A 23,756-nucleotide genomic window follows, 5' to 3' on the forward strand; every position below is an offset into this window, starting at 1 on the left:
TCCTGGTGTCTTTCTGTGTTGGACAAAGATACTCCCCATTGGATCTAGGGCTTAATGTGATCCAGGATGATCTCACCTTGAGATCTTTAACTTAATTACATCTGCTAGGATCTTTATTCCAAATAAGGTCACATTTTGGGATTCCATATATCCTTTGGGGGTGGGGGGATAGTCACTACTCAACCTATTACATAAAACCAGCAATGTCAAGTGGTATGTGTTAAAACTGAAAAGGTAGGCAGTCACCAGGGCATTCTATGCCATTATAAGAAGGGTGATTTAGAAACACGATGAGATCTATTAAACATAATGGAAAGCCAAATCTGATTAACATTACACACACACACACACACACACACACACACACACACACACAATGTGCTTTATGGAGAATAAATCAAAGACTGAACTGAAAGACCAGTTAGGATGCTGTTACAGTAATTCAAGGATGAGATGAAATGAAGACCTAGACTAGAATGGTAGGAGACAAAGAGGATTAGACAGCTTCGACGTATTTTGGAGACAGAATAAATGGAATTTAGTGATAGCTGGATGTAGGAAGAGGACCGAGAGGTATCAAAGATGATGATTTAGCTTCTAACTCTAGTTAACAGGGTAAATGGAAATATCATTTACTCTGATCGGAAGGGCTGGCAAAGAAACAAAACTAGAAAAGTCCAGATCCATCTCTATGTATGACTGAAAACAATAGTGATTTATGAGGTTTTATGATTCTGTGAGTTCAATGGACAGTTCTTCCAGTAGTAAGTAGATCCTAGACTCAATCATGTTGCTATCTCAGCTGGAGAAATGGACTTAGTTGGGGTGGAAGTGAGGAAGAAGCTGAACTTCACAGGGACGATTAAACCTTTCCATGTAAGACTGTATCCTTAAGGAGGTCAGGTGGGCTTTCTTCAGAGCACTGCGCTTTCAGAGTTCTAAGAGAGAACAGAGCTACAAAGCCTATTAAGGCCTTGCTCAGAAGCTGCAGTAATATTTTCGTAGAATTTCCTGGTAGTCAAGCAAATCTCAAGGCCAGTCTAAGTTAGAGGAACAGACTATCTTGCTGGAAAAGAGCGTAACATATGACCATATTATGAAATCTGGACTCTAGTCTAGGTGGAGTAGAGAAACACAAAGGGGTTTTAAGTTGTGGAGCGACAACAATAAAATCAATACCCATTCAGGACTAGAAACCCTCAGAAAACTATACAAAAAAAGGGCAACATGGGCGGCCTGGGTGGCTCAGTGGTTTAGCGCCACCTTCAGCCCAGGGCATGATCCTGGAGACCCGGGATCGAGTCCCATGTCGGGCTCCAAGCATGGAGCCTGCTTCTCCCTCTGCTTGTATCTCTGCCTCTCTCTCTCTCTCTCTCTCTCTCTCTCTCTGTCTCTCATTAATAAATAAATAAAATCTTTTTTTTTTTAAAAAGGGCAACTTTCTCAACTGATAGAGGACATTTATAAAATATCCACAGCCAGCATTGTACTTAGTAAAGATTCCCCCTAATATTAGGAGAGAAAGTTGGAGCCAGGAGGGAGGAATACAGAAGACAAGAAAATATTTCCAAATCAAATATCTGGTAAATAACTTCTACACAAAACATTAAAAAACCTCAAGATTCAATAATAAGAAAACACAAAACACATAATTTTAAAATGAACAAACGTCTGAATAGTCACTTTACCAAGGAACATATAGAGAAGTCAAAACAGGCATATGAGTAGATGGTCAACTTCACTAAACATTCTTAAGATGCAAATTAGAACCACAAACACTTATACATTCCTTTACATTGCATTTTTATTTGTTAATAGACAAAAACTAGAAACAATCTAATGTCCATCAATAGGTAATTGGATAAATAAATTGATATGTAAGATACAAGAGAATTCAGCTAGGCAACAAAAATGAATGGATTACTGACACAAACAATACAGATGAATTTCAAGATAATCTGAGTGAAATCAGACAAAAGGAATCTGATCTTTCCACAGAAATACAGTATCTCTCCATTTACTTAAAATCCTAGAAAATGCAAATAAATCAGCAGTGAAAAAATACAGATCAGTCGTTGCCTAGAGATGGGGATGGAGGTAGGTGAGACAAAAGGAAATACGGGAAACTTTTGGGTAGCAGATGTGTCTACCCAATATTTTAAGTATGGTAGTATTTTTGAAGGTACATGGATAAAAATTTATCAAATTGTACATTAAAAATATGAAGTTTATTATATGTCAATCCCTTAATAGTTATTTAAAAATTATAAAAGTTAATATTAAGAAAATAAGTAAGGTATAGCAGGGTGTTCAGTCCATTAGGCATCTAACTCTCGCTTTTGGCTCAGGTAATGATTTAACGTGTCCTGAGACTGGGCCTGCAGCGGGCTCTGTGCTCAGCTCACGGAGACGTCCTCTTAAAGATTCTCTCCCTCTGACCCTCCCCTCAATTGCACTCTCATGCATGATTCTCTCTCTAAAATAAATAAATCTTTAAAAAAAATAAATAAGCAAGCCACAGACTTAGAGAAGATATTTTCAATATCTGAGAACTTACATCCAGAAAAATAAACAATTCCTACAACTCAGCAATAAAAAAGCAAACAGCTCCATTTTTAAAAAGTAAATAAAAGAATTCACAAAAAAGATAAATGAACGGCCAGTAAGCAAATGGAAGAAAGTTCTTAAATCATTAGTTACTGAAGAATTATAAATTAAAACCACTTCATACCAACAATAACCACTAAAATTAAAATGTGTGTCAATGCTAAGTGTTTAAATGTGAGGCTCTGAAGCAAATGGCAGTCTGATAATTTCACATAAATATATCCCTACCTTATACTGCAGTAATTCTACCTCTAGATATGTACCCAGAAGAATAAAAAATACATATTAGTTGTAAAATCTTCAAAAAGAATGCAGCTTTATTTATAATCACCAAAAACAGAAACAATGCAAATGGTCATAAACAGAAGGATGGGTAAACAAGTTAGGGTACAGGGTGCCTGCGTAGCTCGGTTGAGCAACTGACTCAATTTTGGCTCAGGTCATGATCTTGGTTCATGGTTCATGAGATCAAGCCCCACATTGGGCTCCGTGCTCAGCAGGAGTCTGCTTAGATAATCTCTCTCCCTCTTGCCCCATCTCCTGCTCTCTCTCTCAAAAATAAATAGATCTTAAAAAAAAAAAAAAAAAAGCTACGGTATAGCCATAGAACAGAATAGTATTCTGTAATGAAAAGAATGTAATATTGATGCACACAACATGGATGAACATAAAAAACATTCTGAGCATAAAAAGTCATATATAAAAGTATATATAAAAAAAAAATAAAAAAATAAAAAAAATAAAAAAAATAAAAAAATAAAAGTATATATACATTACTCTATGACTCCACTTATATTAAATTTTAGAACCGGTAAAATTAATCCATGCCAAAAGAACCTAAACGGTGGTTGCCTCTGTATGGAAGGTGAGATACATAGGGATTCACCAATAAGAGACAGAAAGGATCTTTCTGAGGGGATAGAAACATTTTATATCTTAATAGAATTATTTTTATGTGTGCATTTTTCAAAATGAATACCGTACACTTAAGGTCCATGTAAATTAACATTAGTTAAAAATGTATTATACAGGGATCCCTGGGTGGCGCAGCGGTTTGGCGCCTGCCTTTGGCCCAGGGCGCGATTCTGGAGACCCAGGATCGAATCCCACATCGGGCTTCCGGTGCATGGAGCCTGCTTCTCCCTCTGCCTATGTCTCTGCCTCTCTCTCTCTCTCTCTCTCTCTGTGACTATCATAAATAAATAAAAATTAAAAAAAAAATTTATAAAAAAAATGTATTATACAATATACAATGCTTGTTTTACAAATTTGAACAAAATACCATTAAGACACTTTATAAATTTACTGGTATCCTAGTTTTACACTAAAAATTATACTGAAATTCACATATTTTCTTATATTTCCTTCCTTGCTTTGTACATTTTCTGATATTCTTGTTATGATTCATCAGAAAAAGAATAATCTGGGTATTACAAAAATGAATATACTCCTATCCACCCACCACACACACACCAACTATATTAGATAATTACTAAAGTTCCTCTGACCTGCTTAGACTATGCAGAAAGAAGTGCCTGTTATTTGTTAAACAATCTTAACTGCCTTCTCTGGCCCCAGAAAGCAAAGGATATTACCTAAAATCATACTTTTACTTAAACTGCTTCAGAAGGAGCTTATAATTTTAGTACAAGAGTTATGATCTAATTTTTCCTAAGGAAAGACTGTGCAACTAAGCATACATTTTAACCAACCCTATGATACATACCAGTCACCCTGAAAAATAGGTTTTCCGTGGCAGTGTCAGTAACTCCAATAAAATATTCTGATGATTACGATCTTTTTTTTTTTTTTTTGATGATTACGATCTTAAAGCATTTATGGGGTTTTCATTCATGCTATATTAACTTCCCACCAGCACAGATGATTCTACATTAAACCATGTTTTCTCATTAGGTCTCAAAATACTTGTGCCACACCACAAAGAAAATGGCTTAAATTTAAACTTAAAAATAGATTTTAAAAGTATAAAAATGAAATTTAAAAGAAATTACAAATTCACCATCCTGATATAACTACTACCACCACCACCATTTTGGTATTAATTCCTCTATGCACTCACACAGACACATTCTTTTTTTTTTGTTTGTTTAAAGATCTTATTTATTTATTCATGACAGAGAGAGAGAGAGAGAGAGAGAGAGAGAGAGAAAGGCAGAGACACAGGCAGAGGGAGAAGTAGGCTCCACGCAAAGAGCCCGACGTAGGACTCGATCCCAGTACCCTGGGATCACACCCCGAGCCGAAGGCAGATGCTCAACTGCTGACACCCAGGTGTCCCACACACATTCTTTACATAAGTGGAATATCATACACGTTGTTTTTAACAGGCATAACTTAAGTAATTGTTTGTTTGTTTTTAAAGACTTTATTTATTCATGAGAGACACACAGAGAGGCAAACACAGACAGAGGGAGGAAAAGCAGGCTCCAAACAGGGAGCCCAATGCAGGCTTAATCTTTAAAAAAAAAAAAAAAAAAGGAAGCGCATGCTCAGAGAAAGAAGGGGAGCCAAAAAGCTGTAAAGTAGGTCTTTGCTCCAAAGCTCTGAGTATGATGGGCTAATTGCTTTTTTTAGAGGAGAGGCAGCAGCTACAGGAAAGTAAAAAAAACAGGAAAGCAGAGTTGGGGAACAATGAAAGTTGAAGACAGTTGGGAATTAGGGTTCACCAGGACAGACAGAAAGATACATAAGAGATTTATCATGGAAACTGGCTCACACAATTATGGAGGCTGAGAAATCCCACAGAATGCACTCTACAAGCTGGAGAACCAGGAAAGCAACTCCTCCAACCCCACGCAAGCCTTGAGATAAATGCAGTCCTGCCCAACACAGTGACTACAACCTCCAAGAGACCTTCAGCTAGAACCACCTAGCTCAACCACTTTCAGATCCCTGACCCTCAGTAACAGTGTGAAACAGTAAGTGCTTGATTTTAACTGCTAAGTTTGGGGTAATTTATTTATTTTTTAAAGATTTTTTTTTTTTTTTAATTCATGAGAGACACAGAAAGAGAGAGAGAGGCAGAGAGACACAGGCAGAGGGAGAAGCAGGCTCCATGCAGGGAGCCCAATGTGGGACTCAATCCCGGGTCTTCAGGATCACACGCTGGGCCGAAGGCAGGCGCTAAACCACTGAGCCACCTAGGCATCCTTGGGGTAATTTATTATACAGCAATAGATAATATGGCATCCAAGGCCAAAATAAATATTAACAGTTCTATTTATTAGGTAGTTAGGTCCAAACAACTTCATAAATATTTATGTACTGATAACTTAGTAGCCATTTGAGAAAACAATAGACATAAATCAAAAGAAAAATATTTGGATTTCATTCCTAGATAAATATAATTACTCACTAATGTGACATCTGCCTGCTGGACACTGCACAATGCGTCAAACATTTGAACTAGACTGGAATCTACCACCCACATTTCCTAAAGAACATTGATTTTCTACATAATACTTGTTTTTTTTTTTTAAAACAGCAAACACAAACTTCCCAGCTTCGCCATGATACCACTGAAAGGGAAATATAGAAATTAGTAAGATAGAATGCTACTTTTCAAGGATCTTACAATCTAATGAGGAAAATACACACTAACAACTAACCACAACACGAAGTAGAATGAAAGGAGTCCTATGATTCTATGATGGATACAAAATAAGTATTTATGCTATCAAAAAAAAAAAAAAAGATGTGATGTTAACTAGTAATAGAGCTATACTTTGATTTACCCACTACCTTAGAAAACGACTTACAGATAATATAAAATATAAAATTTAGAAATCCAGAAATAAAACACCTAAGAGTACATGATAACCCTAAAACCTTATTTTTATGGATGAATAAACACAATTTTAGAAAGGTGAACTCTCTGACCCTAGTTTCCATAGATCAGTGGTAGATTATTTACAACAATATGTGATAGAGACAGAAGGTATACAAAACAGAGCAAATCAAGAATCTCCCCTACTTTTTCTTCCTAGTCAAAAATAATACCAGTCAGAAGAGAAAAGAGAAGCAATATTCAACTTTTGTATTTAGTCTTTAAAATGTATACATATGATTTTACATTTTTCAAAATGCTTTCATAGTCAGTTTTCCTCACCTGGGTAACCACCACCCAGTCAAAAGCTTCCAAAATCTCTTGCCGGGATTACTGCAATATCACTTTTCATTTCTTAATACATTATTTATTTTGTGTATTGTCTTTCTCTCTCCTCAAAAAATAAGCTCTATGAGGGCAGAATATGTGTCCTGCTTATATCTCACTGATTTTCCTTAGTGATATACTCCAACCACCTACAAGAGAGTGTAACATACAGCAGCCACTAAATTTGCACATACTGAATTGAGTGAATGAAAGTTACAGACAAAAGGTGAGAAGCTACTGCAGGATAATTCCTGGTCGATGTACACAAACCTTCTCCCGGATAGTCAAACACTAATCCAGGTGCTGTGAAGGAATTACGATAGATATAATTAAGGTTCCAAATCAGTTCACTTTAATTAAAACAGAGATTATCTGGGTGGGCTGCCCTAACCATGAGTCCTTTGAGTCTAGAAATCAGGGATAAGAAGTCAGAAATTCAGGGTGGGACACCTGGGTGGCTCAGAGGTTGGGCATGTGCCTTTGGCTCAGGGCATGATCCTGCCATCTGGGGATCAAGTCCCAAATCGGGCTCCTTACATGGAGCCTGTTTCTCCCTCTGCCTGTGTCTCTGCCTCTCTCTCTCTCTCTCTCTCTCTCTGTCATAAATACATACATACATACTAACCAAATAAAGTAACATTAAAACAAAAGGAGATCCTAGGAAAGGCTCTCAGAACCTAAAATTTCACGATTTCAGTTTTTTGGAGTCTTCTTTTTTCTTTCTGATTCTCAGATCTGTTCAAGACATGATAAATGAATTTTTAGTTACAGTAGAGTCACTTCTCATTACTTGTGGATTCCTTATTTATGAATTGGCCTACTCACTAAAATTTATTTTCAGCATCAAAATCAATACTTGCAGCACTTCCATAGTCATTCCCACACATGCACAGAGTGGCAAAAAATCTGAATTGCCCAATGCCTACTCTCCAAGCTAAGGTGAAACAAGGCTCTACCTTCTTGGTTTAACTCTACTACACTATAAACAAATGTCCTTTGCACCATCTATGTTGTGTCACATCTTTTGATCCCCAAGTAGAGTGCTGAAGTGATATCTAATGTTTCTGTGATGTGCCTTACAGAGGAAATATGTGTCAGGTTGGGGCAGTAATACCCCCTTTCCAAAGGAATTTCAAAGAAGTTCCCTGAGCCCCAGAGAAACTTCAATCATTCCTTCAGTGCCCATTTGGCTTGAAAAGTTATTATTATTATTTTTAAAGATTTTATTTATTCATGAAAGACACAGAGAGAGAGAGAGACAGAGACACAGGCAGAGGGAGAAGCAGGTTCCATGCAGGGAGCCTGACGTGGGACTCGATCCCGGGTCTCCAGGATCATGCCCTGGGCCGAAGGCAGGCGCTAAACCGGCTTGAAAAGTTCTAATGAAGAGGCCATTGCATCCCTGCAGCAAAGGGAGCACCTAGAGCTAGGGAAATGGGAGTCCAATGGTGCCACCTCTATGTGAGCATTTCTGAGTCACAGGACCTATGACTACACAAAACTATGTGGAAGTTCTCTTAGAACATGTTCATTTTTCTCTGGCTAAATCTAATGGTGTCAAAACCTTAGTTTCCTCAAGAGTCTGCCACATGCCATCAGGTAGATCCTGAGACTTTGTGAAAACTCTCTGGTTTCCCTGTGGCAAGACTCACTAATATTGAGATCCATTCTCTTTGGACTCTTATCTCAAGCTTCATTCAAGTATGAATTGATAGTACTATGGCTGTAAATTCAACGCTAATGAATAAATGATACATATAACATACAGTGCCTGTAAACAAACATACATGAAGTAAGGTTATATACTGATTAGTAGAGAAAAACGTTATCACCAAAGACACACAGGAGTCTAACTGTGTATTTCCCCTAGGAGCAATGGCTGAGTATTCACTAGTGCAGAGTTCATGGCAACTTTATAAAACATAACTACTGCGAATAACAGAATCAATGATCTATAAAACCAAAACATGTTAGAAATAGAAATACTTCTCACAGTTTTAGGGCAGTAAAGTAGCTAGTACATGCACCAAATCCTTACAATTACCATATGGTCACTGGGGAGGTAGATCGCTAAAAACAAATATGGAGAAATATATGTAAGGCACTAATTAATGGTAACACTTCATGAAATAAGGATTCTACTTATCCAAAATTAAAATAACAGAACTAAGTTATATATCCTGAGTACCCTCTTAAGTGCTCTGAAATATGTAAGTCAGGTAGTAGTTTATTATTAAACTACAAAGGTAAGTAATTTTTTGTATCTGTCAAATTAATATTATTGACAATTATTTTCTCAGTGATCTAGGACAATAATATTGCCATTTTACATAAAGCACATTACATTTTAGAATGTTTTTGGACAATTCTTTTTTATTCTCATAACTGCAATTTGCAATTTGGGTTACTAAATTTTTCATTTCTATTGTGGTCTTTTTTTTTTTTAATAGTTCCCAATTCTCTGCAAAATTCTTTTTTTTTTAATTTTCATGTATTTATTTATTTTAACAATATTGCATGAGGTTTCAAGCAAATTTTTAAAAAATATATTTTATTTATTTATTCACGAGAAACAAGGGGGGAGGTGCGGGGGAGGCAGAGGGAAAAGCAGGCTCCATGCAAGGAGCCCCATGTGGGACTCCAGGATCCCGGGACTCCAGGATCCCGGGACTCCAGGATCATGCCCTGGGCCAAAGGCAGGTGCTAAACTGTTGAGTCACCCAGGGATCCCCTGCAAATTTTTCAATAATGATTTTGATTTCCTTTTTTTCCCTTAACACCCTAAGGGCAATTATTTTAAAACCTGTACCTAAAATTCTATTATCTGGGATCCCTGGGTGACGCAGCGGTTTGGCGCCTGCCTTTGGCCCAGGGCGCGATCCTGGAGACCCGGGATCGAATCCCACATTGGGCTCCCGGTGCATGGAGCCTGCTTCTCCCTCTGCCTATGTCTCTGCCTCTCTCTCTTTCTCTCTCTGTGACTATCATAAATAAATAAAAATTACAAAAAATTAAAAAAATAAAATTCTATTATCTGTAAACTGTTATTTTTGGTAGATATCAAATACAGAAAACTAAAAATAATTTGACGCCTAGGATATTATCTTCCTCTAGAAGAGGTGTATTTGCTGCAGGCCCATGACTAGTGATACTACCACTTCTTGATTATTTTAATTGAATTTCAAGGACTGAGATAACATGAAATTGGGCTTCAGTCCCTATAAGGGCCAGAGTATCTCTGGCTCACCTTACTCCTCAAACATAGCTTCAGGTCCTAACCCAGAGTATGGAACCTGCTAATCTATCACATTCCTGGCTCTGATTCCTCATCTTTATCTTCCTGGCCTCAAGAGTCTGTCAGAAGTGCTATTCAGCTTTCCAGTATCTTAACCACTTCTTCAGAAATCAATAGAAACCCAGTGGAAAAGTGGTCCTAAAAGTGTTTCCCCTCTATGGGTTCCTGTATTTTCCTCAATTGTGGCCCTATCACTCTTTACTTCTTTATTGTCAATACACTGTACCTTCAAAAATATTTTTTCTTGCTATTTCATCCTCCTTAGTTGGACTGTTGGTCACAAATAATTTTTGTTATTATACTTTTAAGTTTATTTGGTTCTTTCTTCAAATTTGTAAGATCTTTAAGATTTTATTTATTTATTCATGAGAGTCAGAGAGAGAGAGAGAGAGAGAGGGGCAGAGACATAGGCAGAGCGAGAAGCAGGCTCCATGCAGGGAGCCCAACGTGGGACTCAATCTTGGGTCTCCAGGATCACACCCTGGACCAAAGGCGGAGCTAAACCGCTGTGCCACCTGGGCTGCCCTGTGAGATCACTTTTTTTTTTTTTTTTTTGTGAGATCACTTTTTAAAGGTAAAAATATCTCTTATTTCCTTAAATACAGTATGTTAATTATTTTCATTTTGGTATCTTTCACTGCTTTTGATTTCTATACCTAACATTTTTGCAGGTTTCTGCTATCATTCCTTCTTAGTTTTACTACTGGTACCTTGTTTCCCGGTACATTTGGTTACCTTTGTGTATGTGAATAATGATTTATGCTAACTACCTCAAGCCTTGAGAAAAGCCTTGAGAAAATCTTCAGAGAGGATTCGCACTTGCTTCAATTGAGAACCTTAAGAGCACTATCCATCTAACCCACTTAAAACTAAAATCACACTATTAAGGTTTCTTGAATAGCCAAGTATTAAGAATCTGATTACCAAATATAAACAATACACTGCTGAAACCTCTCAGGGACCAGTTTTCTCCTCCTCTACTCAGTGCCAATGCAACTTTTCCCACAATAACCCACAGAGGTAGGGATTCCTTTTGTTTTATACTTGTGCTAATGAATCCATTTTGGGTCCCAGTTTTCATAAACTTTATGTGTCTATCTTTTAAAAATTCAGCCCTTTGGGGCACCTGGGTGGCTCAGTGGTTAAGCCTTTGGCTCAGTGTGTGATCCGGGGTCCTGGGATGGAGTCCCATAACGGGATCCTGCTTCTCCCTCTGCCTATATCTCTGCCTCTCTCTCTCTGTGCCTCTCATGAATAAATAAAATATTTAAAAAAAAATTCAGCCCTTTTAGTAATTTTCAGAATATGGTTTGAAAAAAGAGAAAGAATTAGTATTATAGACCTAGCTCCATTCTCTAGGAATACAAGACTACTTGCTATGTATCTCTATATTAAAATTATACCCATTCCATCCCATATGGCAGTTCCCCACAAAACTAAATAAAAACTGAAATTACTTTCAATTATATTTTTCTGTCAAGATTATTGTCTTCGAGATGACTACATGGAACCCCAGTTATATTTGAGTTGTAATTACAATGAAGAAAAATAGATTCATGTTACCCATTTCCATGATAACTTAGTCTGTTTTAAATCATAAATACATTAAGTAACTTCTACTCTAGGTCTTATCACACTGAATATTAATTGATTGACGGTATTTCTTGGCTCAGAAGAAAGACAATAGTTAATTCACTGTTGTAAAGTTTGGTAACCCATGGGTGCTTAGTAAGTAATTTCTGAATGAATAAGCAAATAAATAAATAAAAAGACATTAAGTACTACTGCCTTCAAAATACTGTTCCATAATAAACAGAGGAAATTTCATAGTAAAGAGGTTACCACTGTTTCAATAATAAAAACATTATATATAATTCATTAGTAAGACATAAAAACAACTGAGTAAACACACACACACCCCAAATTTGAGGGCTCAAATTAAGTAAAATCAAAATGTGAATAAGAAAAACATGATTAAAAGCACAATGTATTCAGTTTCAGTGTGCAGAAGGTGGGGGGCGCCCACCAACAATGTACACAAAGTAAACCCACCAGCACAAGCAAAAAGGCTTGAACATAAACAGGAAAATACAAATTAAAAGCATAGTGAGTTATAATGAAAGATCTAACAGATTGGCAAAATCCGCCATAGAAGTGAAGGAGAGAATTCAATGCACAGTAACTTTCATATGCTGTCAGTGAGAGTACAAATTATACAGCCATTCTGTAAAACAGTTTTTCATTACCTGATAAAAGCTGAACATACATGTACCCTATGATTCAACAACTGTACTCCAAGGTATATATCCTAAAGAAAATTTTGCACATATGTACTAGAAGACAATATACAAAAATGTTCACAGCAGCCTATTCATAATAGCAAAAAACTATAAAAAACTGAAACACCTATCAATTGCAAAACGGATAAATACATTTTGGCATACTTATACACTGGAATACTATATAGTAGTGAAAATTAAGAAACTACAATAATATTCAGCAACATTAATACTTTAACGTAAGACAAAAGAAAAGCAGATCAAGATTTATAATGAGTGATTCAACTTGTATTTATATAAAGTCAAAGCCAGATAAAATTTAAATCATAGCACATGTATAAATGTACATATATGATACTGTAAGAAAATGCTTAACAAAGCATGAAATAATAGTGATTGGGGTGGAGTTAGAGGACAAATATTAGATGGGGCTCACAAGAGGTCATGGATATTTTATATTTCTAAAGACAACTGATGAATAAGTAGCTATTTGTTTTGTTACGCCTTATACTATATATAAAAAGTATGAGTATGTATTCTTTGGATGTATATTTTACAATGAACATTTATTTTTTTAATGATTTTATTTATTTATTTGAGAGAGAAAGAGAGCAAGCATGGGTGCACATGTGCACTAGCTGAGGGAGGGGTGGGGGGTGTGCGGTGGGGAGGCAGACGTGCAGACTCCCTGCTGAGAGCAGAGCCTGACTCAGGGCTTGATCTCAAGATCGTGAGATGACCTGAGTCAAAACCAAGAGTCAGATGCTTAACTGACTGAGCCACCCAGGTGCCCCTGCAATGGAACATTTAAACACCAGGTGACCACAAAAGGTATGCAAACCATTAAAAAAATATATATAAAAGGAAAAATAAGTATAGAGACTACACTTCCAAAAATTACACTAGAATAAAAAAAATAAGTTTTATCCTTTCATCTGCTTTACCTATCAGAGCATTCATTTCCTTAAGGATATGGACATAAGTTTTAATGCTTAAAGTATATAACTGGAAGAATGACTATTTTTAAATTCAAATGACCTCAGATACTACTTGTCAAGGAAAGAGTTTAGTTCATGGTCTTTTCTTTTTAGGTCATGGTCTTGACATCATCTAAATATATCACTTTAGTAAAATAATAAACTATATTAAGTATACTTTCCCTAAAAGGCAGTCATTGAGTCACTGAGTCAAAGTTCAACTTACTAACATTTCCTTAAACCTTTACAGAATGACTTGAGTTTTAAGTACAGAAGTCACAACCTCTGCTCAGATCAGCACTGAGATCAGTTACTGCTCAAAACAGTAATGGTAACTTAACAGGTTCTTTTCTTTCTTTTTTTTTTTTTAATTTTTATTTATTTATGATAGTCACAGAGAGAGAGAGAGAGAGAGAGAGAGAGAGGCAGAGACATAGGCAGAGGGAGAAGCAGGCTCCATGCACCGGGAGCCTGATGTGGGATTCGATCCCGGGTCTCCAGGATCGCGCCCTGGGCCAAAGGCAGGCGCCAAACCGCTGCGCCACCCAGGGATCCCAACAGGTTCTTTTCATTAACATTTTCCTCAAAAAGTATCAAGAAACCTAATTTTGTATCATTAGTAATATGGAAAAAATACATATTAGATTTTTTTTTTTTTTTTTTTTTAATTTTTTTTTTTTTAAATTTTTCTATTTATTATTTATGATAGTCACACAGAGAGAGAGAGAGAGGCAGAGACACAGGCAGAGGGAGAAGCAGGCTCCATGCACTGGGAGCCCGACGTGGGATTCGATCCCGGATCTCCAGGATCGCGCCCTGGGCCAAAGGCAGGCGCCAAACCGCTGCGCCACCCAGGGATCCCCATATTAGATTTTAAATGCTCCAACAGACAGGGTGCCCGGGTGGCTCAGTGGGTTAAGCGCACAATTCTTGATTTTGGCTCAGGGTTGTAAGAGTGAGCCCTGCACAGGGCTCTGCCCTCAGCACAGAATCTGCTTGAGATTCTTTTTCTTCCTCTCCCTCTGCTCATGCACACACTCTCTCTCTCTCTAAAATAAATAAAATCTTTAAAAATTAATAAATGCTCCAGTAGACAGAAGTAAAAGTCTGTTTCATCAAATTCCACACTGTATTTACCTATGAAATAAAAATTCTTCCAACACTTAAATAAAAAAAGGAAATAAAAACCTATCTCACAGTTTCAAAGACTGAATAAATTATTAATGGATTCTAGATAACTGATGTCAATATGGTATCAGGAGCTACCATATTACCTGGGGAGGATAGTTGCTCTCTGAAGACCACCTTGAAGACTGGTCATTTGGTTTATCCACTAAAATGTTCCTGAAAAATAGAAAAGGAAATTATAGCAAATAATTAAAATTTTAAGTGAATATGGATATGCAAAAAGAAGAATAATCTACGAGATACTGAAATTATCATAAAGTTACATGTTTGGAACTTGAACAAAGAGGCAATAAAACAATAAGAAACATAAATGTCCTAGTATATATATGATTTTAAAAATATGAAAAAAAAAATATGATAAAGATAGTATTTCAAACAATGGAGAAAAGCAAGGAGATATACTTCTACCTCACACCAAGTGACAAAGTGAACAGTAGGTGTATTCGGGAATTTAAGGTAAAAAAAGAAAATAAAATACCTAAGAATAAATGAAATATCATATATACATATTAGATATATTACACACCAATCATTGTTATTTTATATATTACACATATGTATGTTATGTATATATTATATGCAACATCCTGTATATGCATACAATCTTTAGATTAAGAAGTCTTTTTTTTTTAAGTTTTATTTATTGAGAGAAAGAGAGAAGAGGGCATGAACAAGAGGAGAGGCAGTGGGAGAGGCAGAGAGAAACTTTAGCAGACTCCACAGTGAGCATGGAGCCTGACACAGAGCTCAATCTCATGATCCTGAGACCATGACCTGAGCTAAAACCAAGAGTGTCAGACTGTGCCACCCAGTAGCCCCTAGATTAAGTCTTTAAATTTTTTTTTAAACTTTTATTTATTTATGATAGGCACACAGTGAGAGAGAGAGAGAGGCTGAGACACAGGCAGAGGGAGAAGCAGGCTCCATGCACCGGGAGCCCGACGTGGGATTCGATCCCAGGTCTCCAGGACCGCGCCCTGGGCCAAAGGCAGGCGCCAAACCGCTGCGCCACCCAGGGATCCCATAGATTAAGTCTTTAAAGCACAATGTCAAAAGCAGAACCATGGGTGAAAACAGGAAGTGATACATGTAACTTTGGAAGACGATGTTTTCACTGGAAACCAGTAAAGCTAAACACAAATGGAACCATGCATAAAAACTGTACTTTATTTGGGGAAGTTGCTACGGGTTAATTCTGAATCAGTTTACATGTATACTGGGGCTGAACAAATAACTAAATGGATGGTAGATGGTAGGATCAAGTTTATCACTTTGGAGTGGAAAGTTATAGAAAGGCAAAGTGTGGAAAGTTATAATGAACCCTGTGGTACTGGAGCCAGAAACATAACTATGTACTCATGTTTAATTATTTTTTTTTTTAAGATTTTATTTATTTACTCAGGATAGACATACAGAGAGAGAGAGAGAGAGGCAGAGACACAGGCAGAGGAAAAAGCAGGCTCCATGCAGGGAGCCTGATGTGGGACTCGATCCCGGGACTCCAGCATCATGTTCCGGGCCAAAGGCAGATGCTAAAAACCACTGAGCCACCCAGGGATCCCCTCATGTTTAGTTTAATATAGACACAGATAAGTAGATATGAAAGTAATTATAAATATGCAAGTGCATGCATGCACAAACAACACACAAATAGTACTTCCTAGCACTATTCACTAAGAGGGACTAAAAGTAGTGACACCCCAGCAGGAGTGAACACAAGCAGCACCCAGGTCTTCGTTTCTACATAGCATTCCCCAATAAGAGAAAGCAAGGATTCTAGGGGAAATAGCTAGTTCTAGGATTGGAGCAGGTGATTCAGAAAATAAGCCCGGAGCATTCTGTAGCACTCAAAAACAAACAAACAAACAAACAAACAAAAAAACGGATGGAAACATGTCAAAAAGACAGAGGAGCCAAGGTAAAAGAACGAAAGACTGAATGGTCAAAGTTGAAATAATGTAAATAACAAAATAAATAATGTAGTATTGGATTATAGCCCAAAGAATGGAATAAATAACCCTAGTCTAACCATCTTGACAAACTTAAATTGAATAATATTCAAGAGGGGCACCTGGGGTTGCTTAGTGGTTGAGCGTCTGCCTTTGGCTCAGGTAGTGATCCTGGGGTCCTGGGACCGAGTCTCGCATCAGGCTCCCTGCCAGGAGTCTGCTTCTCCCTCTGCCTGTGCCTCTGCCTCTCTCTGTATCTCTCATTAATAAATAAATAAAATCTTTTTTGAAAAAAGAATATTCAAGAATATTTATGACTAATATTCCTCAAAACCCTCAATATAATAGAAAGCAAGAAAAGACTGAAAACCTGTCACAGACCAGAGGCAAGGAAGGAGACATGATAACTAAAAGTAATGATATTTTTATTTTAGTAATCTCTACACCCAATGTGGGGCTCAAACTCACAACTCTGACACCAAGAGTCACATGTTCTTCCAACTCAGCCAGCAGGGCACCCCAGAAGTGATCATGTTTTAGATGAGATCCAGTATCAGCAAGAGGACATTTGCAGTAAAGCTAGTAAAGTCCAAATAAAATGTGGAATTTAGATAACAGTGATATATATATCAACGTTGGTATATTACTTGTGACAAATTACCATGGTAACATAAGATGTTAGCAATAGGAGAAACTAGGTACTGGGAACTCTGTACTAAGTTTTCTATAAAGCTAAAGTCATTCTAAAAAAAAAAAAACGGCATATTAAAAAAAATCGCTTCTATACCTGGCACAAAGAAAGTATTTAATAAATGCCAAACAGATGAGTGAATTAATTTTTTTTGAAGATAGAACTATATGGAAAAGAACTGCCTTTATATACAAATCTCACACAGGTAAAACATTAATACAGAAAATAACCTCAAACAAAATTAAAAGGGCAGTCACTAACTGGAAAATGTACAGGCAACATAAAACACAAAAGGTGGGATGGGATGTCTGGGTGGCTCAACAGTTGAGCGTCTGCCTTTGGCCCAGGGCATGATCCTGGACTCCCGGGATCGAGTCCCACATCGGGCTCCCTGCACAGAGCCTGCTTCTCTCTTTGCCTATGTCTCTGCCTGCCTCTCTCTTTCTCTCTGTCTCTCATGAATAAATAAATAAAATCTTTAAAAATAAAAAAAAAAACACAAAGGTTAACTAAAAATTGAATATTTAAAGAGCACTTAGGGACATCAAGTTGGCTGAGTAGAACATATGACTCTTGATTTCAGAGTCTTGAGTTCAAGCCCCACATTGGGCATGGACTACATACATATATACATTCATAGTACTTAAACATAAATACCTCATATAAAAGTGGGCAAAAACCAAATATTCAAAATCAATTAATAAGCATAACTAGAGATTAAAACAAAGATATATATTTTCCCTATAAAATTGGGTATAGGGGATCCCTGGGTGGCTCAGCAGTTTGGCACCTGCCTTTGGCCCAGGACATGATCCTGGGGTCCCGGGATTGAGTCCCACATCGGGCTCCTGGGATGGAGCCTGCTTCTCCCTCTGCCTGTGTGTCTGCCACCCCCCTATGTCTATCATGAATGAATGAATGAATGAATGAATGAATAAATAAATAAATTTTAAAAATTGGGTCTACATTGGCACCTGGCTGGTTAAGTCAGAACATGTGATTCTTAAAAAAAAAAAAAAGAGAGAGAGAGAGAGAGAGAGAACATGTGATTCTTGTTCTTCGGTTCATGCATTCAAGCCCCATATTGGGTGTAGAGTGAGTGAGTGAGTGAATGACTGACAGAAAGAAGAAAGAAAAAGAAAGGAAAGAAAGGAAAGGGAAAGGGAAAGGACCTGGGTGGCTCAGTCAGTTATGATTCTGGCTCTTGATCTCAGCACAGGCCTTTAATTCTTTTATTATAAGATAAAATAAAATTTAAAATAAATAAATAAATAAACAAACAAAAAATGGGCCACACCACTAAAAAAAGTTTTGGGATGCCTCAGTGGCTCAGTGGATTAAGCATTCAATTCCTGATTCCAGCTCAGGTCATGATTTCAGGGTCATGAGATCAAGCTCCACATCCGCCTCCAAGCTCAGCAGGGAGTCTGCTTAAGATTCTCTCTGTCCCTATCCCTCCCCACCATGGTACATCTCTCTAAAAAAAGAAGGAAAGAAGGAAGGAAGGAAATAGAAAAAAAAATGCTTTAATTTTAACCTCAGTTGTTGGCCAGAGCTGGTAAAATGATACCCTCATATTTTGTTGGTAGGAATTCAAATTGATAGAACTTTTCAACAGAATTTTAATATAATACAAATCAAAGACACTTCAAATGTGTATATACTTTAAATAAAAATGATAAGGTCATGATTTCAGGGTCATGAGATCAAGCTCCACATATGCCTCCAAGCTCAGCAGGGAGTCTGCTTAAGATTCTCTCTGTCCCTATCCCTCCCCACCATGGTACATCTCTCTAAAAAAAGAAGGAAAGAAGGAAGGAAGGAAATAGAAAAAAAAAATGCTTTAATTTTAACCTCAGTTGTTGGCCAGAGCTGGTAAAATGATACCCTCATATTTTGTTGGTAGGAATTCAAATTGATAGAACTTTTCAACAGAATTTTAATATAATACAAATCAAAGACACTTCAAATGTGTATATCCTTTAAATAAAAATGATGATAACCATCATGTCCACAATGATGATGCTAGCATCTAACATTTCTGAGTTTTTACGACATTCCAGATGCTGTTCTCAGTGCTTTCCATGTATAGATTATTATCTTCAATGTACAGATTAAGAAACAAGAGAGGTAAATTAATTTGCCTCAATATACACACATCTAAGAAGTCAGGGTTTTAATCCAAGGCAGTCTGACTCAAAAGTCTACACTATACAGCCTGAGAATTATTTCCACTTCTTGGAACTTAACCTAAAAAGTAATCCAGGGGATGTAAATCATTCATATTCATCACAGCACAGTTTATAATAGCAAACTGCAAGCAACCTAATTGTGCCACAATCAGGAATTAATTAGACAAATTAATACACACTTGTATTACAGAATACCATGTACTCATGATCTACAAGGTTGACTTTAATGTCATTGGAGAATGCTCACTGCACAGTAAGTGAAGAAAAAAAGTAGTTTATAGTATATGCATGATGAATCAAGTGTTGTAAGTAATAATATTCATGCAGAGAAAGACAAAAACATATACTAAATTGTTGGTGTTGCTTTCAATGATGAGATTACATGTACTTTTTTCCTTCATCATACTTTTCGAGCTTTCTAAAATTAACACATATTACTTTCATAATCAGTAAAAAAGGTGTGTTTCTTTTCTAAAGATTATGTATGTATATATGTCAGTATGTATGTATTTATTTAGCACAGCAGGAGAAGGAGCAGAGGGAGAGGGAATCTCAAGCAGACTCCGTGCTGAGTGCAGAACTCCAGTACAGGCTCGATCTCACAATGCTGAGATCAGGACCTGAGCTGAAATCAAGAGTCAGATACCTAACTGAGTGAGCCACCCAGGTGTCCCAAAAAAGTGTTTTTTAAGAATGAATTACAAAACACAAAATGAAGATAATCCTACATGGAAAAACTATACTATAGCTAAAAACTAAAGCTAAAAAACTAAAATTAAAAAAAAATCACTTTGAGATGAACATTACAAAGTATGAAAGAAAATCTCACATAACTATGATAAAGTGGGACTACAAAAATCATTCATGTTAATGAATGACATGAGAGAGCTAACCAATCATAATCTGAAAAGTGAGCAGATGGACCAATAAATGCAAAGTCAAGGGGGCAAACAGTTACACTATGTTGTGGTCTTCTGAATTTTGAAATGCCTATTAAACAGCCTTTTAGAGATAGAGTAGTTGGACATCTGAGCCTGAAATTCAGGGGAAACACCAACTGAAAAATGCACTTATCTTTAGGGATATTAGTACATCATAGCTAAAATATTTAAAGCCATGACAATGAACAAGATGACCTAAGGAATGAAATGGAACTAGAGAAATCAAAGGACTCATTAAGCTCTGGGGGTCCATCACTTTTGGGGTCTAAATGACAAAGTTTGAGCAAAGGAGACTAAAAAGAGGCAAAGAGGAAGAAAACAGAAACCTAGAAAGTGTGTATGCCAAGTGAAAATTTTTTAAGAAGTGAAAAACTATATAAAACATCTCTGAGAGAATATGGACTAGGTGGTATTCATCCTCATATGCCTAACTCCAACACTAAATGCTGCTACACACAAAGTGCTTAGTAAGTATTTGATAAAGATAAATAGGTAGCACTACAAAGAAAAAATTAAAGTAGATCACCAAAGCATTGGATATATTACTTGTACTTATTACTTGTAATTTAAAGCTTATTCTAAGTTGAAATAAAAATAAATGAGAAATGGGGTGCCTGGCTGGCTCAGTTGGTGGAACATGCAACTTGATCTTGAGGTTGTGAGTTTGAACCCCACATTGGGTGTAGAGATTACTTAATTTTTTTTTTAATAATGAAAACTAAAATATAAACCAGAAATAAAGTGAGGTTAGCCTGAGGGGATTTGGAAAGATGGAAGTCTGAAGATAATCTCCAGTCCGGACACTAGGTCAACTAGTAGGTACCTCTCTTGAGTTCAGCAGGTGACAGACACCAGAATCAGAACTGTTAAGAACCATGACAAAAGTCTGGGAAACTTTTGGAAAACCAAGAGATCCATGGATCTAAGAGAAAGGCATCAACTGCATAAGCATTTCTGAGATAAGCTGCTAGTCTCCCTGTCCCACAAGGAACTTTAGAAAAAGCTAACCTAGTAGACTTGGTTTTCCCTTTATCACTGAAGTTGAGATTGTACTTGACCTCTTGGCTGAGGATATCAAGATACTGAAAGGTGTCTCCTGGTAACCCACAGAGAACTAACAACATAGAAAAAGATTACCAGTCTACCCACTATCTGAGCTATGGGAATCTTTACCCAAAGAGTTACACAATACACAGAAGTTTGTATAAACGCAGAAAAAGAGTGAAGAAAAGTAATAAAAAAGAATGGTGAAAGAAGTTCACGTCATCAGCTTCAAGTCTCTATAATTAAAAAACAATAGGGAATGGTATAGGTAGGTACAGACCTAGCTCAGAGAAACAAAAACCCAGAAATTGAGCCCAGTGTAAACTAGAACTTAGTATTTGACTAAGGTGATATCTTATTTCTGTAGGAAATGATAGTTATTAGTTAAGTGATGCTTATACAACTAAATTATCTGTTGAGAGAAAATAGTTAATCCCTAATACAAAATTAATCCCAATTAACAATTTAAACATACATACATATATAAAAATCTAAGGAAAAGTATTTAGGGGTCAATATAGACAACCAAAAGTGTTGGAAAGATGTTTTTGCCAAGAAACACATAAGTTGTAAAAGAAAAGATAGCTACTTGATTATTTTTTAGCTGCCAAATTTTGTATTATAAAAAATACCTTAAAGAAAAACCAGAAACACACAAAAGAAAAAATGTTTGCAACTCATATGACTAATAACGCTTGGGTGGCTTAGCGGTTGAGCCTACTTCTCCCTCTGCCTATGTCTCTGCCTCTCTCTGTGTCTCTCATGAATAAATAAAATCTTTTTTAAAAAATGGTATGCATATCTAAAATATGCAAAATATTGTTTCACACTGAGAATAAGAAATACAATGGCCAGTAAACAGCAACAAAAATTTCTTTAAATCCCCATATATTGTTAGGGGAAAAAATTAACAAAATACAGTATCTTTTTACACCCATCAAGTTGACTAAATTAGATGCTTGCTATCAGAAAATCAGGTAGAAAAAGTAGACACAGAGAGTCAATGTTATAATATCTATTAAAACTTTCAAAATACAGGGGTGCCTGAGTGGCTCAGTCGGTTGGGTATTGACCCTAGGTTTTGGCTCGGGTCACGGTCTTGGGTGTGGTCTCAGGGTTGTCTCTACACTAGCTGCAGAGTCTGCTTGGGATCTCATTCTCCTTTTCCCTCAGCCCCTACGAATTTTAAGATTATGGAGGTTGGCCACTAATTGGTTCGGTTAAGCACATCACATAACCTCTCAGGGTTTTAATCCTTCATCTGCAGTGCAAAGGGAAAGGTTAAAAATTCCTTGGTCTCAAGTTTCTTCCGGTTCTAATCAGAGCAGCTACATTGCACACTTCTAGAAAACACCATTCATGAGACCATGCCAACATTCTACAATTCTGTGAAAAACCTTTTACATCCTTTATTCAAGGTATCATGAATAATCTTCTTCCTACATAGCAGTCAATAACAACACACAACCCACTGATTATAACAGAGGTTCCATTATGTGTGAACACTGCTGGAGTGACACCATAACAGTACAAGAATGGGTACCTGAGGCCAAAAAGATTATGATCTATTTCTTAATAGACAATAAATGGAGATACATAAAACTTAGGAGACAAAAAAATATTCAATAAAAATTAATTCAAATGCAAAAATAGAAATAAACTCAAATCAATTTTGAATATCCACAGCTAGAGTTAGAGCATACTATAAAAATTATAGCTTCTCCAAAAATCACTTATACTTGTACATATTTTAAAGGTTTAGACTCCTTTCCAAATACATCCCAGTTTTCACACAGAACCATGCTGGGGAGGGAGCCTGCTGTAAACTTAAGTTACTTAATTCAACAAATTATTTACTGAGTCCTCTATGCCAGACACTGTGCTGGGCTCTAAGAATACAGTGATATAAAGATAGGATCCCCACTTGTGATGCTAATGTTCAAATAAGCAGCAACAGAAAACAAACAAGTAGAGTTGTAAACAAGATAATTACAAACTGTACGACGTGTTATAAAACGACGTGTTATAAAAGAAAGAAACAAGGAATTGACATAGAGCAGGGGAGTTCTTTTACTTGAGGTTAAAAAAAAAAAACTCTCTGAAAAAAATGCTATTCTCATTTAAACGAGCTGCCCAAAATGAAGGAAAAACCAACTCTTTACAAAGAAACCAAAAGTTTAAAATTCGAGTAATAGAAAATAATCTTACCAGGGAAATCTGAGAACTGGATAAAATCAGATAATGTTCTCATAGGCTCTAAGATGAGGTAAATGCAAAGAAGGCAGGAAATCTCTAAGGGGCTAAGAACACTCAAAAACTGGTGATTCTAGATTCTAAGAGGATTTCAGAACTATCCCACAAACATTCTCTTACTTTTGGAAGAGAGACCCACTGAAATGAAATTGCGGAAGAGAGAATT

The 23,756-nt window shown here is 36.6% G+C and overlaps 1 protein-coding gene across 12 annotated transcripts in view; it reads right to left on the reverse strand.

The window, feature by feature from the left end:
• The window catches only part of MKLN1 (muskelin 1), a 326,298-nt gene that overhangs the window by 100,169 nt on the left and 202,373 nt on the right, over positions 1 to 23,756 (reverse strand). For 10 of the 12 annotated variants that reach the window (XM_025471680.3, XM_025471681.3, XM_035698604.2 and 7 more), the window contains one exon: positions 14,607 to 14,676. The exons of 1 other annotated variant lie outside the window; for it this stretch is intronic. In XM_025471680.3, coding sequence (XP_025327465.1) covers positions 14,607 to 14,676 — 70 coding nt within the window. Of the gene's footprint in view, positions 1 to 14,606; positions 14,677 to 23,545; positions 23,627 to 23,756 lie in introns of those variants that run through there. One more of the 12 variants, XM_025471683.3, reaches the window with a different exon arrangement.

Source organism: Canis lupus, chromosome 14 (assembly GCF_003254725.2).
Source record: "Canis lupus dingo isolate Sandy chromosome 14, ASM325472v2, whole genome shotgun sequence".
Taxonomy (NCBI): Eukaryota; Metazoa; Chordata; class Mammalia; order Carnivora; family Canidae; genus Canis; species Canis lupus.